General features: G+C 40.0%; 1 protein-coding gene across 7 annotated transcripts in view; it reads right to left on the bottom strand.

Moving 5' to 3' along the window:
- Positions 1 to 960: 960 nt before the first annotated feature.
- The window catches only part of Resf1 (retroelement silencing factor 1), a 30,688-nt gene continuing 17,534 nt past the window's right edge, over positions 961 to 14,114 (bottom strand). For all 7 annotated transcript variants that reach the window (XM_006995910.4, XM_015989322.3, XM_042274394.2 and 4 more), the window contains 3 exons: positions 6,715 to 11,176; positions 4,944 to 5,027; positions 961 to 1,844 (listed from right to left, as the gene is read on the bottom strand). In XM_006995910.4, the coding sequence (XP_006995972.1) occupies positions 1,687 to 1,844; positions 4,944 to 5,027; positions 6,715 to 11,119 (4,647 nt within the window). In that variant the 5' untranslated portion in view covers positions 11,120 to 11,176 and the 3' untranslated portion in view covers positions 961 to 1,686. The remainder of the gene's footprint in view (positions 1,845 to 4,943; positions 5,028 to 6,714; positions 11,177 to 14,114) is intronic.

The following is a 14,114-nucleotide window of genomic DNA, read 5'->3' as shown; positions in this document are numbered from 1 at the left end:
GCTGGGCAAATTCCAAACTCTGCATCTTCCATGTCTGTTGTTAAAATGCTCCTCAGATCTCCAACTCCTTTCAGATTTGCTGACTTCAACACAATTCTTTTGGGCTGATAATCCATTAGGAGATTTCCTTGGCAGGTACCATATGACTCTGGCATTTCAAACATCTTGGGGTCTCCAAGGCAATCCAGGCCTTCACCTTTATAGCTTCACACAATGTCTTCTCTGGGCTTCCATACAGGGACACCCTTAACACATGCTTGGACTCAGCAGCTTTCCTTAGTTACGGAAGGGAGATTCCATAACCCCTTTCTTGTACCCTTAACTCTAAAGCCAGAACCACATGGCCGAAGCTACCAAGTTCTGCTGCTTGCTGGGGCTGAAACATGCTGCTTCATTCAATTACATCTTCATCAGCTTTCTCTTTTTGGTGGTTTCCTTCACTGCCTAAACCTCTACCTTTTCTTTTGATTGGGACAGGATCTTACTCCCTAGTCCAGACTATTTTTGAATTAGCAGCAATCTTCCTGCCTCAGCCTTCCATTCATATTTTTTCATGGAAAAAAAGTGCAATAGCATTTTCAAATAATCATGTGTATTCCTTGATACTTCATAAAAAGCTTGTAAGCAGGTGTTTCCCACAAGATTGGTGGAAGCTGAATCTTCATAATTATCTTAAAATCTTCTTGTCTACCTTACACTTTCAATGTACTTTCATATTTCAATGTTTATATATACAACATTAGGGGTTAAAAAAGAAACAGGACTAGAGGTATAGTTAAGTGGCAGAGCACTTAACATGCATGCTAAATAACCAATGCTCTCCTAGAAGTAAACATTCTGTGTCCTCTATAGCAAAGGCCATCTTAGCCTCCTTGACGATGTGCCTAACTTATCCAAATATGTCTATTAGTAACTGTAAGAAAACAAAGAGAAGTGAAACCATGAAGACTTCAACTGTAGTTCTTTAAAAAATAAATGTTTATTTCAAGTATGAAAAGTAATGTCAAGACATCTTCCAAAAATTCCATTCAGTTTAACAAAAGTATAAAACAAGACTTCTGAAAAAACCTTTACAATAAGGTACAAAATACTTAGGAATATACTTTTGACATTCACAGTGGGTATTTTCTGAAAAATAAGTTTTGCTAATGTGCTTATTAGAAACAAAAATATATTTACAGTCCCAGTCAAATAAGTCCTTAGCTAATGAATAGTTATGTCAGCATAACAGCATTTCAAAGTAAGATTTGTGTAAGTCACCTTCACGTTCTTTTTGGTTGCCGTTGTTTTGTTTTTGGAGAGAGGATCTCATGTAATCTAAACTGACCTCAATGGACTATGCTGCTGAAGATGACCAATTCTTGATCCCCTTGTCTCCATCTGCCAAATGTTAGGATCACAGGTGTGCACCACTGTGCCAACAAGACTTAAAATAGTAAACATGGTTCAACTATATAGAAGATCACATACTTTGTAGTTCCCAGACAAATGCAATGTTTCTTTGCCTGCTCACCAGCAGCTAATCCAACATTTCAGTCACACAGTATCAATGAAAGACATAAGCTGTAACTGAACTCCTTGGCTGAGAAATCCAAATGTGAAAGTCCTGAGTTATTTCCAGCAAGGGAGCCTGAAAAGAAAAAGTTAGATAGCTGGGTGGTAAAGTAAAACCACTACATCCTGTGCCTATTTCACTGGACTACTCCCGAGGCTTCTGCTTCTCTTCTCCAAGTACATTTTTTTGTAGGTCCGGAACATGACATTTGAGTCTTTTACTGGGTTTTGTAGCGTTTCAAATTCATCTGCACTGAAGCTTCTCTTAGAGAGTCTTGAATCAGCCCGATCTAAGAAAACAAAACTGATACTTAATGTTCAATATGACAAACATACACTGAAAAAAATGAGACAGGAAATGTGCATTGTGTGTGGGGGCAGAAAACTGAGCTAGATTATTGAAATGGCAGCAAATGCCTATAATCACAGCATTTTCAAGGCTGAGGCAGGAGGATCTTCAGCTCAAGGCCAGTCTGAGTTTTTGTTGTGGTTTCTGTTTGTTTGGTTGATTTGGTTTTTTGAGACAGGGTTTCTTTGTGTAGCTTTGGATGTCCTGGAATTCGCTCTGTAGACCAGGACGGCCTCGAACTCACAGAGATCCACCTGCCTCTGCCTACAGAATGCTGGGATTAAAAGCGTGCATCACCACCGCCTGGCTAATCTGAATTTCACAACAAGAGCTTGCCTCAAAAACCAAAGGAAGAACTCAAAGGATGGTTCAGTGGTAGCTACCTTTAGTCCCAGCACTTGGGAGATAGAGGCAGGTGGACCTCTGAGAAGAGGCCAGCTTCTACAAAGAGAGTTCTAAGTCAGCCAAGGCAACACAGTGAGACCTTGTCTCGAGGGGGGAATAAAGAGCAAGAATGAGACAAGTTTGATTCCCAGCACCGACACAGTGAGGGCTCACAACTTCCTGTAACTCAGGGGATCCAATGTCCTCTTCTGGACTCTGAGGGCACTACACCCAAATGCACATAATTCTCTCACCCAACATATACACTCACTAAGGAAGAGAAGATAACCAGAAGTTCAAGATCAGTATTAACTACATACCTAGTTCAAGGCAAGCCTGGGCTACATAAGAGACCATCTTTTTTGTTGTTGTTTGTTTTTTTCGAGACAGGGTTTCTCTGTAGTTTTGGTGCCTGTACTGGAACTCACTCTGTAGACCAGGCTGGCCTTGAACTCACAGAGATCCACCTAGCTCTGCCTCCCAAGTGCTGGGATTAAAGGCATGCACAACCATCGCCCAGCAAGACACCATCTTTTTAATTAAAAAAAAAAGGGAAGGGAAGGGAAGGGAAAGGAAAGGAAGGGAAAGAGAGGAAAGGGGAAAAGGAGAAATGAAGGGAGAAAGGGAAAGGAAATGGGAAAAAGAAAAGAGCAATAAAGACCTTGGCCAGTTCCAAACAGTGAATGTAAAGGGGTAATTTTGTCTACCTCTGAAAAGCCTGTACCTTCCCTTTTCATTTAACCCTTTAGTTTATTGTTCCATGGGCCTTGTCTCTCCTGCTTCCAGGCATTTATAGCTGCTCTCTCTCTCAGTTCAGGGGCCTCCTTTCCCTCTTCACTACACCTACACTTTCAATCCTGTGTATTCCCCTAACAGGCTGGCACTGAATGTCAAATCCAGAGCCTCAAGAATGCAAGGCAAGCACCCAACCTACTGAGCTATATCCTCAGCCCATTTTTTTCCTTCTTGGAGACAGTACTTTGTTTTGTAACCCAGGCTGGTCTCCAGTTCTCTACAATCCTCCTGCCTTATCCCCTCAAGTACTGGGGTTATAAGCATGAAACAGTATGGCTAGCTAAGCTTTTTCTTATATGCATTATCTCAGTATGTCTGACTCAGTTTGTACATGCCTGCCTATACATGTCTGAATCTCTATTCTCACCTTTGTCAAATTTCCTCTCTAAAAAAATACAATTTTTTAAAATTTAAAGAAAAATAGATGACTCAGTGATTAAAAGTGTATACCACTCTTGTAGCAGACCCAAGATCTATTCCCAACATGCATATTTGTGGCTCAAAACTGCCTACAAATCCAGTTCAGGAGGATCTTACACCTCTGAGGGCATTCAGGTACACAGACCCAGAGACTCATACTCATACACTAATTAAAAATAATAAATCTTTTGGCCGGGCGTGGTGGCACATATCTTTAATCACAGCACTCAGAAGGCAGAGGCAGGTAGATTTCTGAGTTTGAGCCCAGCATGGTTTCCAAAGCAAGTTCCAGGACAGCCAGAGCTACAGAGAAACCCTGTCTCAAAAATAAAAAAAATAAAAATAATAATAATAATAATAATAATAATAATAATAATAAATCTTTTAAAAAGATTCTGTCATTGCTCTTAGTAAAAGTATTCCCAATTTCAAGACTCAGAAACTACCTTTACTTTTTTTTTTTTCCAAGACAGGGTTTCTCTATGTAACAACCCTAGCTGGCTTGGAAATCGATTTGTAGACCATGCTGGCCTTGAACTCAGAGGAATCCACCTGCCCCTACCTCCCAAGTACTGGGATTAAAGGTGTGAGCTACTACCACTTGCTAAAAGGCTTCTTTTAAAATAAGCAAAACGAAGGCAGAACTCCTCAGATCTACTCTATGAAATACATTCATTCCACTTTAAATTAAACAGAGGATCCAGTTAATAAAGTTCCTGCCTAATGTGCACAGAGCCCTGGACTCTATTCTTAGCAGCACATAAACCTTCAGCAGGTGAGAGTGGAGGCAAGAGAATCAGAAGCTCACAGTGAGTACAAGGCTGAGCCCAATCTCCAACAAACTGAAAGCTACCAGGACAACCATCCTTTCGTCCTTTAAAACACTTGCACCGCTATCCTCAAAGAACTCTGAAGAGAGAGACCAGGTTCAAGTTCCTAATCTAGCAATGCAATAAGCCAGATGACAAATGGGAATGTCCATGCCTATCTTGTTTAGGGGATTGAATGAATGAGCCCGCAAATCAGCAAATGGAGGCTGTCAGACATTACTGGAGGCCAATCCAGCCTGCCACAGATCTTAGGGAAGAGTTTAATCACAATTACACAATATTCTTATTCACATATCACTTGACACAATGTCAAAATTGAGGTCCGCTCAGATCCAGAAAATTCAAGACTTTATGTCAAAACTCACCTAATTCAGTGTGATAGTATTATTTTTCTGTTAATAAAGTTAAAGTTCTGTTAAGGAACTAGATCCTGGCCTCCCACTCCATCCTGACAGAGAAAACAGAATGCTATCTTACCTTCAGAAACAAACACCAAGGGACTAAAAAAAGAATATAAATAAAATCATGCATTGAGACAGTACTGTGATTATATCCATGTTGTAGACAAGCTGGTAAATCAAAACAAAAAATGAAAACAGATGGTGTTTTACCTATTTCTTCACTTGATTCAGACATCTTTGTCCTTGTAGGGATGCATTTTAACCAGTCTTCTTTTGTAGTTTTTATTCCTGAAACTGTTTAAATATTTGTTTTCAGATATATAATCTTTACTCCTCCTCTATTTTAGCACAATGAAAAAAAGAAAAAAACAAAGCAAAAAACCTACCTATATATTACATCATGGGGTATCTTATACCATATGTAATGTAACTTTTTTAAAAGACCTGAAAAATTATTTTTACCAGGTAAGGAAACTGAGTATTTTACAATAGGTAAATGAATTGTTTCTAATTTTCACACTAAATAAACATTTCCTCATCTGGGCTGAATCACCAACATTTCTCAGGGTATTTATTTAAAGGTATGAGACAGGAAGTCACTCATTGCCCCTGTTCAATTCCAAATTCCCATTTACACTCAAGGTCTCAGATTCTAAAAACCTAATAAAAATGTCTATTTAAATGATCCTTTTGGTTTTAATTTGATTTGTTTTGAGATAGGGTCCCATTATGTAGTTCTGGAGCTTACTACAACCAATCTGGTCTCAAAATCAGAGATCCACCTGGCTCTGCCTCTTACATGTTGAAATTAAGATGTGTGCAACCATGTCTTATTTTGAAATCAGCCATTTTAAACAAAATTATTTTTGTCTTCTGTACCTATCACTTTCCACAAAAAGTACTGTTTATGCTATAGCTTCATCACCCCAACAGATATACTTAAAAGAAAAAAAAAAAGAGCCAAAACTAAAATTTCAACTAAAAGACTCGTTTTCCAATCTGAGTTTCATTGCACAATGTATCAGCTATAATATCCACAACTTCAAAACCTTCTCTTATAACCATAACTATTCATTCATTTTCCCCTTTAATTCTACACTTCACGGAGATAATACCTATGACTCACGACTGCGACTCTGGCTTTTTCACTATTCTTAGTTTTTGAGATGACGTCTTATAGCCAAGGGTGGCCTTAAACTCCCTAAATTCTTCTGCCTCTAGCATGCCATATGTACCACTCTGTCAATCACCATTTAGACTTTGTGAGTAAATAGAGATTAATTTGTTCCAAGTGATTATCGCTTCTACAGGTCTTCTGTTTTATAAGTAGACTAGATGTTACCATTTTAACTTGGGGATAACATCTTCATTCTTAGTTTCAAAGATGGCAACAAATTGACCCATTAATTAACACTTACATTACCTCTCAATATTTGGAACAAAGTTTCACATACAGGCTGCTTTGAAATTACCAGTACAAAAGGAAACTAAATCCAAGACACTAGTTGTGGCTGCGGTTCAGTGGCAGAGTGCTGGTGGTTTGACCACCAATACCACAAAACCAAAACTTCTTTAAACAAATGTACACTTTATATTTTTTAAACTTTTACCACAAGAAATGCTTTTCAGTGTAATTTCTTAGGGACTTAATAAAATATATTTGTGCTCAGGAAATGTTTGGAAAACTTGCCAGTACTAATTTACTATAATTTAAAATAAAGGGCAACAAACAGAAAACAAATGCTACTCAATGAACACTGCTCAATGAACACTGTCACCCCAATTCTCACCCATCCCATCCACCCACTTCTAGGACTACACCTCTATGGGTGCCTCATACAAACAAAACCACTGGTTGGGTCCTGTGGCCTACATTCCTACCAATTGGGAGATGAAGACAAGAGGATCAGAGTTAAAAGGCCAACCTAGATGTGAAACTGCCCCCCCCACCCTCACCCCCCAAGGAGAAATTATACTGAACCTTGCACAGGTGCTTGATCCTGCCCAGGCCCAGGCCCAGGCTCATCCTGCTTGTCAACAGAGCTTGTATTCTTCAACAGCACATCTGGACATAATTTAAACTCCAACATGTGTTTGTCAGTGTCATCTTTTGTCATAAGTGTATATGCCCTACTCTTCTCTTTCTCTTTACTAAACTTCTTGGATGCACTGTCCAACTTAGTGAGACAAATGCTTTCCCGTTCTGTGCATTTAAATGCAACCCGGTTCAGGTACTGTTTCCTTTGTTCCTTTACCTGGAGAGATATCTGGCTGGACTTACTCATACTGGTCAATCTTTCTAATTTGGTTTTATCAATATAGGCTTTGTCTGGCTGCTTCCTATCAAATTTTCCTTTATTTCTTGACACACTGTATGTCCTTAACTCCTCAGAATGGTGGACCTTGGGATTTTTGCCATGGCTGGAGGAATTACGTTCTGGTTCTTTTGAGGGCTCTGCACTGACACCCTGCCCCTCAATTAACTTTCCCCAGCTTGCTGGTGCAGAATGCTTACTGGACTTCACGGGATCAGGGTCACACGGCACATTCTCTACACAGATGTTTTTGGAAGCATTATTCCCTATTATATGTTTGTCTTTCTGCCGTTGTAAATATTCCTGCACGGTTATAACTCTGGTACTCTTAGAGGAGCTGCCCTTTGAGTCTGAGGACTCAGAACTTGGCACTGTCTTTTCTTTAGTACTGGTGCTTTCGTTTGGTTCTGTCAGAGTGCTGCACAGTTTGAGTGTGTCTCCAGTGTTTTTGTTTTGCTCTTGTTTTTCATATTTCTTCTTTTTTATTTCTACATCTGGGATAAGCACATGGTCTGTTTTTCTTTTTTCAAAATATTTCAGTCTGGAGCCACCCGCTTTGAATTTTATTTTTTTCTTTTCTGGTGACACTGACTGTACCAAAATGCTATTCCTTTTGCATGGATCTTTATTTGGCAAAAGTCCTACATGTGCTTTTCCTGGACCTGAGTCTTGAGATACGTGTTTTTTCTGTAGGCTTTCCTGAGAAGCTTGTTTAGAAAATGCCAGCATATTTTTATCAGAGTTGGAAGTTATCACATGAGATATTTCAGGGGTTGCTATTTTATTGCTTTTTAAGGGATTTGGTCTGTCACATTCAGATGAAACATTTTTTACTTTTTGCTCCATTTTCAGTGAGCTATCTTGTTTTGTTTTAGATTCATCTTTATCTTTCTTATAACACTTAACTGAAAAATGACCAGTTAATTCCTGCTCCACCCTTGATGAACTGCTGTCTTTTGTTTTTGATGTTTTTATCTTTTCACCATGTATTTCAGAAAAATGGCCTTTCTCAGCTGCTTGGATCAGAGGAGTTTTTGAGTTATCAGAAATAGGATTAATTTCAAAAATAGTGATTCCACTATTGCAGGACTGCTCTCCTTGTTTGCAACTGTCGATCTCCAAAGAACACTGGTCTTTCTCTTTCTCTTCTGTAGATCTGCAATGACACTGAGGCACACCTTCATAAACCATTGAGAGCCAACCCAGGGCACAGCAATGGATTTTGTCCTTCTCCAGGTCCAACATTCCAGGGTCATGACTTTCTTCTCTGGGGACCTGTGAGTCACACAGGCTCTTTACTTCTGCACGGACTTTTCTATTCTCAGGTTCTGCCAATTTGTCTAAGTCACAGAGCTGATCCTCTTCAGGAAATAATTCTTTGATTTGTTCTGAGTTTAATACTGTAATTTTTATTTGGTCTGTGCTATCCCCAGGCATATTACCAATTTTACTACCAGTCTGATTTTCTGAGATTTTATTTGTCTTTTGTTGGCCCACAGAAACTTCATGTCTGGTCATAGTTTCAATGCCATAAGGGAACTCTTTTAGAAGTTCTGACAGCTGGTCATGTAGGTATGAGACAGATTCATTTTCATCATTAATCTCATTTATTTCAGGAAGACTGTGGCCTGACTTATTGCTGACCATATCAGTTTCCTGAGGGTGAGGATCTTGCTGAACAGCAGCTGGTGAACACACATCCTTAGCTGTTTCTTTTCCACCAATGTTCTCCTTACTGCTTTCCTCTAGACTTTCTCTGTGTGCTCTAACATACTCACTAGATGCTGGCTCTACAGGCTGCAGCAGCTCTGGCTGCTCAGTGACTTCATGAGGAACATCTGTACACTGCACACACTTGTCTTCCTGAAAACCCAAGTCTTTACTTCCAGTGGTGTCACCTGCTTGTTCTTCTTGTTGACTATTGATTACCTGCTGACTAGGTGAAGGTTTCTGGGGCTCATTTTGTACAGAGTTGAATATCTCTGCTATCTGGGAATTGTAGGACACATCACCTTCTGCAAGAGAACAGATACTTTCAATCTGTAACACAGGTCCACTCACAATGGTGCTGTCACTAGGGTTAGGCAGAGCTTCAGCGCCCAGGGGAGAGTGTTTTCCTAGGCTGCTATCAGCTATGTCTAGATCATCCTGTGTTGGTTTGTGCTGTTTTTCATTAGGCATGGGCATGGAAGGCTCAGCTGATATAGTAGTACTTGCTACTGCTCCTGTAACATCAAAGGGGAAAGCCGCAGTTACTGTTGTATTTTCTGGCTGCTGGTTTTGTAAGCTACAAACACTGCCTTCCTTAACAACTGGATACACAGTTTCAGGTACAACCTCAGGTGCTAACGCTTTTCCAGGTAAGGCATTGATATTCGAAAGAATTAAGGGCGACACCACAGCAATTTGAAGCTCTGTTCCTTTTCCAACAGCTACATCCGAAGACTCGTAACTCGGTGTGAGAACGGACATGACTGTTTGTGACGAGCTGGTCATTTTCTGAGAATTTCTAACACCTGAATAAAAATTCTTAACATGAACTTCATTTGTGGGATTTGAACTGCCAACTGCTATTGTACTGGTTCTTGATGCATTATACTGTTTTTCTTCTAAAGGTTTTGGAACATGTTCTGTGTTTTTTGGAGGCTGGTTTTTCCAAAGCGAAAGACATGTTGCTAGCAATTCCATGGAGCAGTGACCATCACTTTTAGCAGACACTTCTTTTGCTGAAAATTGAGGGTGCTGAGTTGGTTCAGTATAAGAATTATTGGCTTTTTTACTACAACCAGCTGCCATCAAAAGATCTTTATTAATTTTAATTTTTCTTGCAAGTTCTGAAAACTTCTTTTTGATTTCTACTAGTGATTTAATATCCCTCACCAGCTTTTCTTTTGTGGCATTTGTGTCTATTACTTGATTTGTACTTGGATTGCAGGAATACTTTCTTTCCTCTTGATTATTTTGAACAAGAGTGTGAAGACCATCCCCAGAAGAACTAACAGAGTCACTGTAAGACTGTTTGGTATTTATTTTCAACTCACAGAATTTTCCAATGGTGCTGACGTTTTTATTAGTGTTCTGCCACTGCTGTTGAAAGCCTTTGTAAGTATCTTTCTTTTTTTCAGATGAATGTATTTCTGAACTCTGAGGAACTTCCAGAGGCAAGTGTCTAGAAACATGCTGAGAATTTTGCACTTGTTGGCTTCCATATCTACAGCTGTAAGGCCGGGCAGGGAGTCTTTTGCTGGCTTCTGCAGCATACTGATATGACGACACAGGTACAGGATGCTTTGACTGTAATGACTGTGTGGAAGGTGGAAGCTGATTATTTTTAACTTGTAATGATGTAGATGGCACAAAGTTTTGTTTCTGAACAGAAGGGTCTTGCACAAAGTTTTGTGGTAAATAAGGATACTGCTTTGTAGGTGTCCTGTAATCTGGGTAAGTGAGATCATTAGATGTGCACTGTGTCCAGTCAACCAGCTGATCTGGTATTGAGTGGTTAAGTCCCTGATTTCCTTGATAATTTCCTTGATAAGTTATAGGAACTCTTACAGAATTTGAAGGAGTCATTTGTAGTTGCACAGAATAGGTATCGGATGTGACAAGCTGACTCTGTGGTGCATGCATATAAGGCATATTAGTCCCACCATCAGGTTTATGGGATACAGTTGCCTCTGTATGAGAAGGCATAAAATTCCTCATTGGTGAGTTCATCCAGACATTTTGCATAACTCCTGAAGACACTGTTTGCAAATTGTGGTTTGGTTGTTGGGCTCCTTTAACATTTGGGTACGTGACTCTTTCTACTGAAGTCTGTGAGGCCACAACAGTCCTATTATGCATATTGGAGATCTGAGGAGCTACATAACTCCTGACATTCAGAAGTGGCTGTGAAGCTGAATTTGAATTACTGGGATACATGCATGCTTCTTGGTTCTGTGCAAGACAGCTAAAAGAACTTTGAGAAGTTGTAGAAGGCATTAAAAACTGCTGCAAAACAGATGACTGGTTTTTAGAATACGGTGGTGGGTTTTGGGTAGCATTCTCTGGCTTTGCATTCCAATTCATAGTTGATCTGATTTAGCAGTAGTACTGTTGTAGTCTGTGGTTTTGAATGTCACAAATCTGCAAGAAATACAAATAAAGATCTTTTATTGAAAACTTTTCTCCTGGGGCTGGAGAGATGGCTCAGAGGTTAAGAGTACTGGCTGTTCTTCCAGAGGTCCTGAGTTCAATTCCCAGCAACCACATGGTGGCTCTCAACCATCTGTAATGAGATCTGGTGCCCTCTTCTGACAAGGGTAAAACACTGTATACATAATAAATAAATTTTAAAAATAAATAAAATAAAATAAACTTTTCCCCCTACTCCCCCACTTTTTTTTTTTGAGACAGAATCTTTCTGGCCTAGAACTCCCTCTGTAGACCAGATTGGCTTCAAACTTGTGGTAATCACTCTTAGACAGAATTTCAAAGAAAAATAGAAGCATATTATATCTAAGGTAACTACAAAAGGACCTCACATTAATAAGCCATACCCAGATAGAGCAGTAGTAATGGGAGTTGCAACATAATTGTGCCAATTGTCAAAAGTCAGTGAAATGTGTAAACACTGACTCCACAGAAAGCAGCTGGCACCTGTTAAATTAAAGTACCACTTTCCTGCTTTTACTTATTTTTTGAGGTGAGGGTGATGGACTTAGAGCAACTCAAGCATGCTAAACATTCACTCTACTCATAAACTGTATGTCTGGACAATGTGGAGAGACCCTATCTGAAAAATGAAACAAAATCTAAAACATCTTTTAAGACACAAGGAATCCTAACAAACACAATCGACTGTTTGTCTGTTTTTCATATCACAGGCAGGCTATTATATTTCACTGAAAATGCATCTACCTGCATAGCATTCAACCTTATGGCTATATCACTTGTGATATACCAAGACATCTGAGTCAGGTCTGGCTATGAATGTCCATAATCCCAGCACTCAGAAAGCTGAAGCAGGAAGACATTCAGTTCTTAGTTCTAGCTAAACTACAGAGTGAGTTCAAGGCCTACCCGGGCAATTCAGTGAAGCCCCATCTCAAAATAAAAAGTTAAAACTGTGAGGATCCAGATGGTCTACAGTTCCTTTTTCAAGCACAAACCCTGACTGAGGTGTGGCTACATGACTTCAGAAAGCTACAGGCATGAGATCATGTCCAAGTCTAAGGAAGAATATCCTTCAGCATACACAAGACCACAGGAACAGAGAAGTGTGGAAGAGGAACTCAAAATGGTACAAAGGGGACGACTTGCATTCAATTCTATTGTTAGTAAATAGCTAAACTGCTATAGATACAACTGTGGGAAAATAAAACTTACTCATTCTTGAAGTGAAGCCAGAATCATAGACCTATGTCTCTGTCTACCATTGCCCCCCTTTCCAGGACCCTGTGTTGTCCAAGACTGTGCTAGCCTAGCCATAAAAACGAAAGAGAAAAAATATTATTTGACCTTTGTCCCTGGGTAGAAAACATTACATGACTTGCAGTGCCTTAAGTAACAGGAACACTTCCTTCTACTTTCTTTTGTCAAGAGCTTCTTTTGCTCACATTTGAGTGTGTACTACTGATAAGAGGAAGAACTCAAGGCAGTCTCAGGAGGCACTCAGCACCAACGGCACAGAACTTTCAACCCCACCCATAGCTTTAGAAAGCAGGAAGAGCCAGAGTTTAACACTGCAAGTATCAGAGTAAGCTTCGATACAAGGCAGTGCTACAGGATAGTGTACTCTGCCTAGAGATGGAGATCCCACCCACCCCTTGAAAAAGGGTAGCCCTATCCATCGCATCTGAGTATAGCAAAGAAAGAATTGTGACAAGATACCCCTTAAATTTGCAATCAGTTGCAGGTAATGCAGGACTCCGAGGAATGGGAGGAACTGGACAGTCTTGTGGTAGTGAGCCCTTTAACTAGTAAAATTTGATGATACAGGACTGAATGGGAGATCAGGATACCCAGAAGGCATGTGCACAAAACTAAAGAAGAAGTTGGCAGGGAGAAAATTCCCTGTCTCACAAGTGTTGTGTGAATATAGAAATACAGCATTGCAACCACGTGGGTCATGGGAAGCGACACACTAGAGTCACTGGCACAAAAAGGAACAGGCCATGGAAACAAACTTTGGGAGAAGTTTAACTCTGGACTCCAGGCTGCCGAGATGAGAACACTGGCTGAGCACCTCACTAGGTCATCCAGTACAGTACAAAATATATCGGTGTTTTACTACTGCCCCAGTTCTGGACGGGGTCCCTAAATATCTACACATTTGAGACAGGGTCTCACTATGTAGCCATATCTAACCTTAAACTTGTAGTGATCCTCCTGCCTCTCTACTTCTCAAGTACTCTAATTATAGAGCATATTCGACCATGACCAACTAAAAAGATAACCCCGTATAACCCCATAAAAAAATAATCTCATATTGGAGGTTGGAGGATGGAGACCACTGGATCGGGAATTCTAAGGCCAGCTAACCTATCTGAAATGGCCATGTCTGGCTTTCACACGGGTGCTGGAGATTTAAACTCAGGTCATCTTGCTTATTTAGTAAGCATTCTTACACACTATGTATTTTAGTTATTTCACAGGAGCATGTGGTGGTTTGAATAAGAATGGTCCACATAGGGTCATATATTTGAGTGCTTGGTCTCCACCTGGTGGAACTGTTTGAAAAGGATTAAGAAATGTTGCTTTGCAGGAAGAGGTGGGCTTGGAAGTTTCAAAAGCCCACATCCTTCCCACTTAGCTCTCTGTCTCGTGTTTATCCATCGAGATATAAGCTCTTGCGTACTGCTCTGGCACCAAGCCCGCCTGCCTGTTGTCATGCTTCCTGCCGTAATGATCATGGACCCATTCTCTGAAACTGAAAGCTCTCAATAATCTGTTTCTTCTTTAAGTTGTCTTGGTCCTGGTGTCTACACAGCAACAGAAAAGTAACTAAGACAGAGCACTAGTGGGGTGAGTCAAAACACTGGATTTTCTTGAACTGTATCTACTGAAATACAATACAGGGGTT

This window comes from Peromyscus maniculatus, chromosome 3 (assembly GCF_049852395.1).
Source record: "Peromyscus maniculatus bairdii isolate BWxNUB_F1_BW_parent chromosome 3, HU_Pman_BW_mat_3.1, whole genome shotgun sequence".
In the NCBI taxonomy this organism is placed as follows: Eukaryota; Metazoa; Chordata; class Mammalia; order Rodentia; family Cricetidae; genus Peromyscus; species Peromyscus maniculatus.
This window is presented reverse-complemented; position numbering and strand designations above follow the sequence as displayed.